The 13,660-nt window shown below is 40.6% G+C and overlaps 1 protein-coding gene across 2 annotated transcripts in view; it reads right to left on the bottom strand.

Moving 5' to 3' along the window:
• Positions 1–13,660, bottom strand: part of LOC143019631 (casein kinase I) — a 33,083-nt gene that overhangs the window by 5,882 nt on the left and 13,541 nt on the right. For both annotated transcript variants that reach the window (XM_076175445.1, XM_076175446.1), the window contains exons 3-6: positions 8,090–8,277; positions 6,475–6,652; positions 5,489–5,642; positions 4,751–4,970 (exon numbers count right to left, since the gene is read on the bottom strand). In XM_076175445.1, coding sequence (XP_076031560.1) covers positions 4,751–4,970; positions 5,489–5,642; positions 6,475–6,652; positions 8,090–8,277 — 740 coding nt within the window. The remainder of the gene's footprint in view (positions 1–4,750; positions 4,971–5,488; positions 5,643–6,474; positions 6,653–8,089; positions 8,278–13,660) is intronic.

The following is a 13,660-nucleotide window of genomic DNA, read 5'->3' as shown; positions in this document are numbered from 1 at the left end:
ACAAATACCTCAGCCAGGACAGAGTTGAGAGTATCCTAAAACAAGCAACTATCTGAGACCTTACCAAAGTCCCTCAAGGAACAACACCTTTACCTGCACCTCCTCACAAAGAACTCCCCACACCAAACCCAGAGCACAACACCAAAGCACTCACTACGTAGATGATCTTATTAAAATAACCGAGTAGAAAACTACAAAAATAACTTAAGAATATTTACAGGCTACACTAATGCTCGTTACACACTTGGCGGGTTTTTTTTACCGCTGCCACTAACACAATGTAGCGGGAACACACTTGGCGTTTTTTTCACTCGGGCCACACATTTGATCACTGACCACTGTGCAACAAGGTACTAGTAACATGGATAGAGAACAACTTCTTGCATCATTGCTATATCGCCGTCGATCAAAGAGGCGAAAAAATAGGCTTATTTGGGTTCATCCCATTAATCAGAGGAGAGAGGAAGTTGGAGCCTTTTACACTTTGTTTCCTGAGTTAAGAAACGATGAAGATAAGTTTTTCAACTACTTTAGAATGTCGATCTCGTCATTCGACGAACTGCACAACCTGCTAGAAAACCATATACAATGGAAAAATAATGGACTGAGGAATTGTATTCAACCGGTGGAAATGCTGGCAATAACTTTAAAGTAAGTAAAATTATTAGATTGCAGAACCATATATTTTTTTTTACAGAATAATACATCATTTTATTACCACCACCACAACATCTCATATATACGTTTGGCAGTATTTGATCAATATAGATTACAATTCAGTAAAGTCGATAGTGTTTGTAGAAGATAGCGAAGCAGCTGAAGGGCTTGGAGATTGAACATTATCATCCATGATCATTGAAGATTTACTTCCAAAGTGCTGAGCATAACTTTTCTGCTGCGGTAGGTTTGAAATTGGCTGGAAATGTGTGAATGGAGAGCAGGTCACTTTGTTAGCTGGAAGTGGAGGACTTGTAAATTGCTGTGAATGTATGTTACCTGTGGATTTCCACAGTGTCTTTGAAAATAGAAGAGTCACAGTCTTTTCCATAACTTCCAATGTTCACGAAGGTAAATCTGTACGAACTGTCTGCAATAGCCATTAGCACAATTGAATAATACTCTTTATAATTGAAGAACATAGAGCCACTTCCCACTGGACACACGAGACGGATGTGCTTTCCGTCTAGTGCACCAATACAATGAGGAAAATTTGCAATTGACTCAAATCCCTTTGCTGATACTTCCCAGGTTTCTTTAGTCGGTTGTGGGATGCACTCACTTTGCAAAACTAGCCACAGAGCTTGGCATACCTCCAAAACAATCAATCTTGCTGTAGATATTCACACTCGCTAGGAGTAGTGGAGATCGACAAATGTGCATCCACTAGCCAAATATCTGAAAATACAAACATTGTGTCTATTCAACACAATTATTATAAAGGGTGGGGCACAGAAGTTTCCCAATTTGAGGATTAAATGAGAACCTGTTCACACTGCATGTTTCTTTACTCTTATTTTAGGCTTGTAACACAACGATTTGTTTTACACTGTTTTCACCTTATATCGTTTTATTTTCAGGTAAAGATGTCCTTAAGAGGTGGAAACACTTACGTGATGCTTTTGTCAGATCACAAAAGAAATATAAAGCAGCAAAAGCAAGTGGTTCACAGGCGTCAAAGGTGAAAAAATACATATACAAAGAAGAACTACAGTTTCTGCAAAAAATATACGAGGAAAGAGAAACAGAAGAAAGCTACAACAATGAAGACAGCAATATTGAAGAGCTAAGTGGTCCACCATCGCTTCCGGAAGTTGTTGTTGTTGTTGTCGTTCCCTAGACTGTCTGTCCGAGCAGTCCCGTCTCCCCAAGGAAGGCCACAGCCGAAACTGGGTTTTCCCACAAATCCTTTATAGAGTGTATGTTGAAGGAAGTTGAAGGAAAAGCCGAAGCAATTGTTTCGAAAGCAAAAGGACGTAAAAGGCAACATAAAAAAATGGACGATGTCGACTTAAAATTTTTAGAGGCATTAAAAAATGTTTCTGAGAAACAAAACGACAAACTGACATTCTTTAAAAGTTTGTTGCCACATGGGGACAAGTTTGATGACAATCAGTGGCTTCAATGCCAAATGGAATTTCTTCAAGTGATTTCAAAAATTAAAAATACATACCCTTCCACTCCTCATCTACTTCACACACCTTCTACTTCCCAGATCCAGCAGTTACATCAACCAGCTAATGTTAATTTCACACAACCTTTCAATGTCCCCCACATGCCTCAACAAGCACTTACAGGTAACATACATTCACAGCAATTTACAAGTACTCCACTTCCAGCTAACCAAGTGACCTGCTCTCCATTCACACATTTCCAGCCAATTTCAAACCTACCGCAGCAGAAAAGTTATGATGCTCAGCACTTTGGAAGTAAATCTTCAATGATCATGGATGATAATGTTCAATCTCCAAGCCCTTCAGCTGCTTCGCTATCTTCTACAAACACTATCGACTTTACTGAATTGTAATCTATATTGATCAAATACTGCCAAACGTATATATGAGATGTTGTGGTGGTGGTAATAAAATGATGTATTATTCTGTAAATAAATATATGGTTCTGCAATCTAATAATTTTACTTACCTTAAAGTTATTGCCAGCATTTCCACCGGTTGAATACAATTCCTCAGTCCATTATTTTTCCATTGTATATGGTTTTCTAGCAGGTTGTGCAGTTCGTCGAATGACGAGATCGACATTCTAAAATAGCTGAAAAACTTATCTTCATCGTTTCTTAACTCAGGAAACAAAGTGTAGAAGGCTCCAACTTCCTCTCTCCTCTGATTAATGGGATGAACCCAAATAAGTATTTTTTCGCCTTCTCTTTGATCGACGGCGATATAGCAATAATGCAAGAAGTTGTTCTCTATCCATGTTACTAGTACCTTGTTGAACGGTGGTCAGTGATCAAATGTGTGGCATTGAATCACGTAAGCCACCACTTCCGGGAAGGCGGTAATAAAAAAACGTCGAATGTAGTGGCAGTGAGCGGCTGCATTGCTGCCGTCGGCGGTAAAAAAAAAACGCTCGTCCATTTTGCCGCTCAGTGTGTCCCTTGCAATAGCTTCCTACGCGCCACTACTGGTATGGCGGCAGCGGTAAAAAAAAAACGCTCTATAAAAAAATGCCAAGTGTGTAACGAGCGTAAAACCACCTTAATAGAACATCTAACATCTACACACAGACTACTGAGCAACCAAAACCCTCTTCATAAAACATCAAATGAAAAATAAGTCATACATTCTACATCCAAGCCCTCAGTACCACCCATCCATCACATTTCGCAACACAAGTACAACCTACCACCTGTATTATACAACATATCCAAACAAAAACAAATATATACATGCATATACCAAGGGCCTTTACCCACTTACAATGGAGGTAGCCAAAGTCAAAAAGCGTAACTCCACTCCCATACATTTCATCCCCACCCACTCCACTCCCATTCACCACCTCTCCCTCCTTCCCTCGTTTCTTGGCTCCTCCTGGATGACAGTCATCCCTGCATCTCATCCATTGCCCTGGGTCAGAAGCAATGCAGCAAGACACAGCATATCCACACCACTAAACATGCACTCGAGGCAAAACCACCAAACTTCCCCAAATACCAATCCTACAGACAAATTCCTCCCATGACAAGCAAGAACAGCACTAGCACAAATACGAATACCTTCAAGCTACCATTCAGCTTACTAAATAAGAATTGGCCTGGCCACAGAAGCAATCACCATACTTAAGACATTGAGTATCACATCCTTTACTACCCTACATTAACTTTACCCAGACAATTACACAATATCACTTCCCTGAGTGTATTGTGGGCCAATCCAGTGATTGTTGCCCATTACCTGGGAGCTGTGGGTCTCCTGAAAAAGACCTACGGCAATGGATTGATTGATCACATGACGAGAAAACTATATAAAGGGGTGACTGTGCCTACAGCACTATATGAGGTAGACCTGGAATTTAAGATACAGAAAGGAGGTTTAAACAGGTTTGAGAAGTATGGCGGGGCATTACGAGACTGGATGGAATGAGAAATGAAGTGCAGACATGAGCATGGGTGGAAAGGGAGCTGGCAGGTTGGATTGATAAAAGAATACTGGGATGGATTGGGCACATGGAAAGAATGAATGAAGAAAGACTAACAAAATTATCTGGATGAAGTGAACTTGAAAGAAAGACTGAGAATGGGATGGATGGATGGATGGATGGATGGATAGATGGATGGAGTGAAGGTGGCCTTGGGTAAAAGGAAAACATGGTGAATACATAAAGAGAGGGGGCAAGAGATAGGTGGAAATGGAGAATGGTTGTGAATGGATGACGGATGGCCCGATATCCAAAAGACCAAAATAAAAGGGGATATAAATGGGTGATATGGAGGTGCATTTCTTGATAATGATGATGAAAGCCGATAAATTTAATTGGCATGAACGGAGCTCTGAGGAGCATATGTGTAGGGGCAATAGTTATCGAGGTGATGAAAATGTTGCTTTATCCACAAGGAGCCAAGGTGAAAGGGGAAAATAAATGGATATTGGACGAGTGATGAGGAGGTGCATGCCCTAGCAGGTCAACCACTTTTTACAGGAGAAAGAGGCCTTCTGGCACATGTGCGTACTATACGCTAAACCAGCAGGTTTTGTAATTCACGTCTTGGTAAACAAGTACAATCTAGAGATCAAACCTTGAGTTTGTGTTGGTTGAGGAGTAGAGCCAGGCACAGCAGAAGCAGTGGCAGCAGCTTTCTGCTTGAGCATTGTCCAATCAAATGTATAGTCATATTGGTGATGCAGAGTACGGAAAAGAATGCGGAAAAGTTGCCGCAGGTACATGTAGTCTGGCGCCTCATCAAAGCGAAGACCCCGGCAGTAGTTGAGGTACATGGCAAATTCTGCTGGGAAACCCTGAATGGCAAATAAAATGAATTCATTAACAATTACGTTCAACAGTTACACATGTACACTGTAAATACATACTGATTTCATCAACCAAACCATTCACAGAAAATTCAAGACAAAGCTTAATATTAATACATTCACTACAAACACCAGGAAGAGAAAAGCTTATTTAACCTCTTCAGTACGGGCCTTAAATCTCGCGGGCAGCAGCCACTGCCAGCCGTACGACGTGTCGTAATAATACTTGCATCATAAAATACAGTCACCATTTATATCGATCGTTCTCTGTTTCACCCGTGAATTTTGATAACCATAGAAAATGTGATTAAAGACAGTTTAGAGAGTATGTCAAAACGCAGGGGCAACTACAATAATTATAATCAAGACGCCGATATGGCAGCCTCGCGTATCCACTTGCTCCTCATGCCGCCTACGTATGTGGCACCGTATGGAAGGGGTTAAGAGAAAATATTGTCACCCTTTTCTCATATGAGAAACACATTGAAAAAGTAACCAATAACTACCTTGCACAAAGACTCAACAGGAGTGGACATTTTCTTTTCACTGATTTTCTCATACTTCTGCTTTTTGGTTGCAGCCTTAAGTCCCTGCCATGGCAATGAGCCACGATTGAAGTACATCAGTACATAGCCAAGAGATTCCAAGTCATCTCGTCGACTGAAATAAAGATAAAACTTTAGTAATTTGTTCTTGCAGGTAGCAGACTATGTTTAGCACCAAACAAACATCTCACAAACATGACGTTCACATTAATAGTATCACATCAAAATCAATTACTCCATTGCCCCTGGTCTCTCTACAAGAAGATTGGCAGTCACTAGAAAACTAGCAACAGCCCCTAGGCATGACTGATAGTCACTTCGAGAAGAATTATAGTGTTGTTTGGGGATTGTTATTGTGGGGCAGAGTAGTATTCCCAAAACCAACAAAGACATACAAGGGGAGCAGCCGGATCAAACCATGGACACATCCGAGATTCATACAAAAATCCATTTGCTGATCCTTCTATCTTTGTTATGGATCAAGGGTTACCCTTGTCCCTCACCACACTGCTTGGTCTGGAGGCAATACAGAGGGAGGGAGAGGGAGAGAGGAGAGAGAAAAAAGAAAGGGAAAGAAAAAGGAAAGAAAAAAGAAGAAAAATGGTGAAGAAAGAAAGAAAAGAAAAGAAAAAAAAAATGGGAGAAGAAGACAAAGAAGAAAAAGAAGAAGAAAGTAATTCCTTCATTAAATGATCTCTGGAACTGTGGGAAAAACTGATGATTATATTCTGTGACTCTTGGAAGAGGGAATCTGTTAATTTACAAAGAGGAGACCAGTACTAGTAAGGTGGCACTTCAAAGAAGGTCAGACTACGGAGAGTTATAAGGAGAAAAAAAGGGGAGGATGAGAGGTACGAGACATGATCTTATAAATGTTAACAAGTTGTAAAAATGGTGAGGTGAGGTTTATATCTCTGTGAAAATCAAAACCAAGACAAATTACTCACCTCTGTTCAATGCCCAAATGTGCGTTAATGGATGCATAGCGTGCTGTTCCTGTCAGATTCTTGTCCTCTCGGTAAGGAATGTGGGCCCGTGAACGACTGTCTCTGTATTTCTTCGCCAAACCAAAGTCAATGAGGAAGAGCTTATTGCAATGTCGACCAATGCCCATCAAAAAATTATCTGGAATATAAAATATCTCATAAGTGACATCAAAGTATGCTTTAACTTCAATCACAGTCATGAAAAACATCACATATATGCAAATTAAATTAAAACTTTTTGTCTTGTTGCACTGATTCTGACCCAAACAGTGGGTGGGGGTGTAGATGAAAGGTGCATACAAGCCTTAGCTAGGCCACCCAGGTTACAGGGGGGAATGGGTGTTTTGATATAGGTATGTTTGTATATTTTGTGTATTTATGGAGGGGAGTGGAATATATGGGAAATGAATTGGGTGGGAGTGATTTCTATGACTTTTTCTTTTTGGCTACCACCCCATGTAAGGGGGAAAAAGCCTTTGGTATATGTATGTATGTATAAACTTTTACGGAAGCTCACTGGCCAAGCGGGCTAGGGTATCATTACTTGCAGCAACGGTTGAGGAGATGGTGGTTTGAGCCCTGCTACTGGCACAATAGAACCAAGGGCAGGGTTCATTATATTCCATGCTACAAAGTCCTCTGTAAGGAGCACCATCCTAGCCTCCCCGCATAACTATATGTGGGGGGGGGGGGGGAGTTTGTGATGTTAAACCATATCATCATCATCATCATAAACTTTTATGAATCCTTTTCAGCATGTTACTGCCCCTAAAAATTAGAACTGTCTAGTTGTCAGTAATAAAATAAAAGCAGTCACGTGACTTATTCATGAAGGAACCTCTCAACTACGCTTATGAGAGCAATATCAGAAACATCATAAAATAGTGAAGGAAGACACTCTAAAACACAAAATTAAATCCATCTACCAACGACTATGACAACATCACCAATGTCACAACAAGCCCTCTATTACAAATACTAAAACAGAACTAAAATGTTCTTCAATGTTGATGCTACAATAAGCACAATAATGGGCTCTCATGTGAATAAAAACCCAGTGATATTTAGTATCCCCTTACACTATCTGCATCAATGGACTTACTTCATCATTGTTTATTCTATTAGGGCAATAACCTTTCAGTGGTATGTCCTACTTTTATCTGTATAATCCAAATACACAAACACCAACAGATATGGAAATAATCTACAGGTTCAGAACATATGCACTGAGGAATTATGAACAATACAATAAAGCCACAACAGTACAATTGCTAAGAAAGAAATATTATCTATCTACATACCCAGGGCTCTTTTCTCTCTTATAATCCAAGCCAAAAGCCCTTACCCAATCCACTCCCACCCATTCCCTTTCCATCCACCACCCTTTCCTCCCTCTCAATTTAGCTCCTTGTGGATGAAGGGTCATCTGTCTCTGGCCCACTGCCCTGGGTCAGAAGCAATGCAGCAAGACACAGCACATCCACAGTAAGGATGTGCTGAAAGAAAGACTAGTACAGTAAAACAATTTGTGTACCCTTCACACCTTAACAAGTCTGTCTGAAAAAATTCCACTAACCTGGCTTTATATCTCTATGAATAAAGTTCTTATTGTGAATGAATTCAATACGACCAATCATTTGATCTGCAAGCATCAGAACAGTCTTCATTGTAAAGCGACGACTGCAGAAATTAAAAAGGTCTTCTAAGGAAGGCCCAAGAAGATCCATGACAAGGATGTTGTACTGCTGTTCCTGGCCAAACCATCTGTAAAAAATTATACACAATCAGTGAGGTGTGCAAAGATTCAACTAGACCTTATAAAATATTCTCATACACAAGTGGTTTATTCAGACTATGAAATCTAGTAACAACGCAAACACACTTACAACCTTTACCAAAACACCGTGATTATTTTTGACAACCTTGTCCCACCATGTTGCACCTGTTGAACCATATTGGTGGTGGGGGAAAAGAATACTGCCACCAAGTATTTCCACTTGGATCGTAAGAGGCGAGAAGAAAGGGACGGGGAGTGGGACTAGGCATCCTTCTCCTTGTAGCCCCACAGGGGACATTCCTAAATGAAAAATTAAAGGCATAAGAGGGTCTGGGAGTTTTCGGAACAGCACCCTAAGGTTTGGGTCTTTTAATGTGCGTGGATGTGGTACAGATGAGAGTAAAAGGGAAGATATAGGTAGTATGTTTGAGAGAAGAAAGATGGATGTGTTGGCTTTGAGTGAAACTAAGTTGAAAGGGAAGGGTGAGTGTAAGTTTGGGAGTGTAAGTGGGAGGTTATCAGGAGTGAAGAGAGGGCGAGGGAGGGAAGGGGTGGCTATTCTAGTAAGTGAAGAGATAGGTAAACGTGTAGTGGAGTGGAAGGTTTCCTCAAGGATAATGTGGATGAAGGTGAAACTGGGACAGGAGATGTGGGTCTTTGTAAGTGCATATGGGCCTGGCAGTGAGAAGAGTGTAGAAGAAAGGGAGGCCTTTTGGATAGATTTAAATGAGTGCATAGAGGATTTAGGGAGAAATGTCAACGTAATAGTACTGGGAGACCTTAATGCTAGGGTAGGAAATGGTCCAATTGATGGAGTGGTTGGGAAATGTGGAGTTCCAGGAAAGAATCGTAGTGGAGAGTTGATGGTGGAAATGTGTCTAGAGAGTTGATGATAGCAAATACAGTGTTTTGGAAGAAAGTCAAGCATAAGTACACATGGGAGAGGGTGGTGGAAGGAAGGGTGGTAGATAGAGCGTTGATGGATTATGTAGTGGTAAATAGGACTACGATAGGAAGAGTTAAGGATGTACATGTGCTAAGGGGAGAGGGTGGGGGAATATCAGATCATTTTTTGGTGGAAGGTAAGTTGAGAGTGGAGGATAGATGGAGAAAGAGGAAAGGGACAAAAGGTAGGGAGGTGCTTAGAGTGAACTCTTTAAATGAAAAGAAAAAAGGAGGAGTACAAGAAGAAGCTGAAGGAGGAGTGGGAGGGTGTGAAGGATAGAGTAGAGCTAGGTGTGGAGGAGGAATGGGGATGGTTCAAGGAGGGAGTCACAAAGTGTGCAAAGATGGTGTGTGGAACAAGAAGGACAGGAGAAAATAGAAGGAAGGGTAGTGAATGGTGGGATGAGGAAATAAAGAAGGTTGTAGAAGAGAAGAAGCGAGCTTTCACAGATTGGTTACAAAATAGGACGAGGGAGTCATATGAGACGTACAAAGAAAAGAAAAGAGAAGTAAAGCAAAAGGTAAAGGAGGCAAAGAGGAGAGCAGATGTGAAGTGGGGTAAGAGTATGACAGAAAATTTTGAAAGTAATAAAAAGATGTTTTGGAAAGAAATTAAGAGAGGAAGAGGAGGCAAATCAAGTAGAGAAGAAAAGGTAAAAGGTGCAGATGGAGAGATAATAATGGAAGAGAAGGCAGTAAGGGGAAGATGGGCAGAATATTTTAGGGAGTTGCTAAATGTGAAGGAGGATAGGGAGGGAAGATAGTTGCAGTGGGAAATGCTAAGAAAATGAGAGTAATGAGTGAGGAAAATGGAGGAGAAATATGTGGGATGAAGTGAAGGCAGTTGTTAAGATGATGAAAGCAGGTAAGGCACCTGGTCTGGATGGATGACATGCAGAATGTCTAAAAAAAGGAGGTACAGTGATGGTGGACTGGCTGGTGAGGTTATTTAATGTTTGCTGGAGAGAGGGTAGAGTGCCGGACGACTGGAGGAGTGCCTGTATAGTTCCACTTTACAAAAATTAAAAGGGGTATAGCTAAACTCAAAGTTAATAAAAACACCAGGGCCTGACAGTTGGCATCCAAGAATCTTAAAGGAAATGAAAAATGAGATTGTTGTTCCATTAGAAATTATTTTCAAGAAATCCATCATATCCGGAGATGTCCCAAGAGAATGGAAGCTAGCTAACGTTACTCCCATATTAAAAAAAGGTGACAAAAGGAAGCCAAATAGCTATAGGCCTATAAGTTTGACTTCAATCTTAGGAAAAATAATGGAAACTATCATCAGAGATGCTATCGAACATCATTTAGAAAGTAACCGTTTGATAAATGATAGCCAGCATGGTTTCAGACAGAAATGTTCTTGCGTCACTAACTTACTCGAATTCTACAACACAGTTATCTCGAATTATGACAAAAGAAACAATATAGATTTAATATATCTAGACTTTGCTAAAGCTTTTGATACCGTCCCACACGAAAGACTACTTACTAAATTAGCTTTACACGGAATAAGTGGTAGCCTATTAGGTTGGACTAGTAATTGGTTGAATGGTCGAAAACAGAGAGTTGTTTTAAATGGAAAAAATTCTAGATGGAAAAATGTTACAAGTGGAGTTCCTCAGGGTTCTGTTCTTGGGCCACTTCTATTCATAGTATATATAAATGATATAGACCATGGACTAAAATCTACTGTTTCCAAATTTGCTGATACAAAACTGTGCGGAGTGGCAAATGATCACTCAAACCAATTACATATTCAAGAAGATTTAGATAAATTACAGCAATGGTCTGAAAAGTGGCTAAAGAAATTTAACACAAGTAAATGCAAGGTAATGCACATAGGTAAAAATAACAGTAAGTACGATTACAAGTTATTTGGAAATTCATTAACAAAAGTGGATAGTGAAAAAGATCTCGACGTAATTATCAGTAACGACCTCAAATCATCCAAGCAGTGTATTTCAGCCTCTGAGAAGGCAAATAAGATTCTAGGACTGATTGCGCGATCTTTTGATTTCAAAAGTCCATCACTCATTTACAAGCTATATAAATCGTTAGTTCCTCCACATTTGGAATATGCTGTTTCCGTGTGGTCACCGAATCTCATTAAAGACATTGACAGACTGGAAAAAGTACAACGGCAAGCCACAAAACTGATTCCAAATATCAAAAATAAATCATATGAAAATCGACTAAAACATATGAATCTGTTTTCCCTAAAAAAGCGTAGACTCAGAGGTGACTTGATACAGGTCTTTAAGATTTTAAAGGGAATTGACAACATCAAAAGTGACCAAATTTTCACATTGAATGAGAATCAGACAAGAAACAATGGTCTCAAACTGTCCGGAAATAGATTCAATTTAGAAGTAGGTAGAAACAACTTTGCCAACCATGTAGTTAATGAATGGAATAAACTTCCTGCACAGGTAGTGCAATATAGTTCAGTTCGAAGCTTTAAGAATCATTTAGATAAATACCTAAGCAAGATGCTGTAATGATTATAATTTATATTATTTGTTTTTGTTTTGTTATCATTTGTCTTTTTGATTTTCATTTATTATTAGTTATATGTCAATTCATTATTATTTACTATTTACCTGCTTGTTTATTATTTAACTATACCGATGCATTTATTTATTTACATTATTAGTTTTTTTTCGCATCCGACCTAGATATGGACCAAAAGGTCTCCTGTCGGCATGCTACGCCTTTGTAATCCTTTGTAATGTAGTAGTTTCAGAGGGATTAGCTTGTTAAGTGTAGTTGGGAAGGCTTATGGGAGGATCTTGACTGAGAGGATTAGGAGAGGAACAGAGGGAGTAATTGGTGAGGAACAGTGTGGATTTAGGACGGGTAGAGGTTGTGTAGATCAGATCTTTGTGATAAGACAGATATGTGAGAAAGCTATAGGAAAGAGGAAGGATGTTTTTTGGGCTTTTATGGATCTGGAAAAGGCTTACGATAGGGTAGACAGAAAGGCACTGTGGGAGGTTATGCAGATATATGGGATAGGAGGAAAGCTTCTAGGAGCTGTCAAGAGTTTTTATGATAGTAGTAGAGCTTGTGTCAGGATTAGAAATGGAGAGAGCGAGTGGTTTGAGGTAAAAGTGGGACTTCGTCAAGGATGCGTTATGTCGCCTTGGCTGTTCAACTTATACATGGATGGGGTAGTGCGAGAGGTAAATGCAAGGGTAGTGGGTCAGGGATTGGAGATGGTTAAAGAAAATGGAGAAAAGTGGGAGGTGAGCCAGTTGTTTCTTGTTGACGACACTGCGCTTGTGGCAGGATTGGAAGAGGGACTGAGGAAGTTGGTGACAGAGTTTGGGAGAGTATGTGATAGAAGAAAGCTAAAGATAAATGTGGGTAAAAGTAAGGTGATGAGATGTACAAGGGGTGAAAGTGGCAGTAGACTGGAAGTGAGCATTAAGGGAGAGCGACTGGAGGAAGTGGATAGTTTTAGATACTTGGGTGCAAATGTGGCAGGAAAAGGTGGAGACAATGTAGATTGAGAGAAGCGAGTAAATGCCTTGGTGGATTAAAGTGTAATGAGGAATAAACATTTGGGAATGGATGCTAAGAGGAGACTGTATGAAGGAGTGATTGTGCCAACAGCACTGTATGGGGCAGAAACATGGAACATAAGAGAGGAAGAGAGAAGGAGTTTGAATGTGTTTGAGATGAGGTGTATGATGGGGGTTACTAGGCTAGATACGAGGTGGAATGGGCGGGGGGATGGGGGGTGAGGTAGTATGTGTGAGCAAAATTTGACGCAGCCCGAAGGGATTTTTCCCCGTCTTCTCCTTTTACGCACGGGGGGATGGAGAGGGGGGTCGTCGATTTAATGAAGCGGCCTTGCGGTGGATGTGCTGTGTCTGGCGACACTGCTTCTGACCCTGTCTGGCGACACTGCTTCTGACCCAGGGCAGTGGACAAGGTGCAGGGATGACCTGTCATCCAAGAGGTGCTAAGATAAGAGGGAGGGTGGAGGGGTGTGGAGCGTATTCAGGGATGGAATGGGTGGGAATGATTTTATGCCTTTTCCTTTTTGGCTACCTCCCTTGTAAGGGGGAAACAGCCTTGGTATATGTATAACCATTCTGGTGGGATAGTGTATCAAGAATTTAACTCACTCCAGTAACACTCAACTATCAATCAATCAATCAAACAAACAAACACACACACACAGTGCTGAAATAATTTCAGTATCGCCGTGATGCAAGTCGTTACTCCAACTCTTGTGGGAGGAAAGTTGGGGATGTGTGCACATGTAAACATTACCCATAGATTGGTCATATATGAGCTCTGATCTCTCTTCCAGGAGGGTAATAGCTGTCAATCATGAGACCAACACATGATCCAAGACCATAGAGAACCATGGTGAATCCCAGATCAGGCATACAAGAGCTCTGATCCCCC

Source organism: Oratosquilla oratoria, chromosome 37 (genome assembly GCF_046742065.1).
Source record: "Oratosquilla oratoria isolate Oo_2021 chromosome 37, ASM4674206v1, whole genome shotgun sequence".
Taxonomy (NCBI): domain Eukaryota; kingdom Metazoa; phylum Arthropoda; class Malacostraca; order Stomatopoda; family Squillidae; genus Oratosquilla; species Oratosquilla oratoria.
This window is presented reverse-complemented; position numbering and strand designations above follow the sequence as displayed.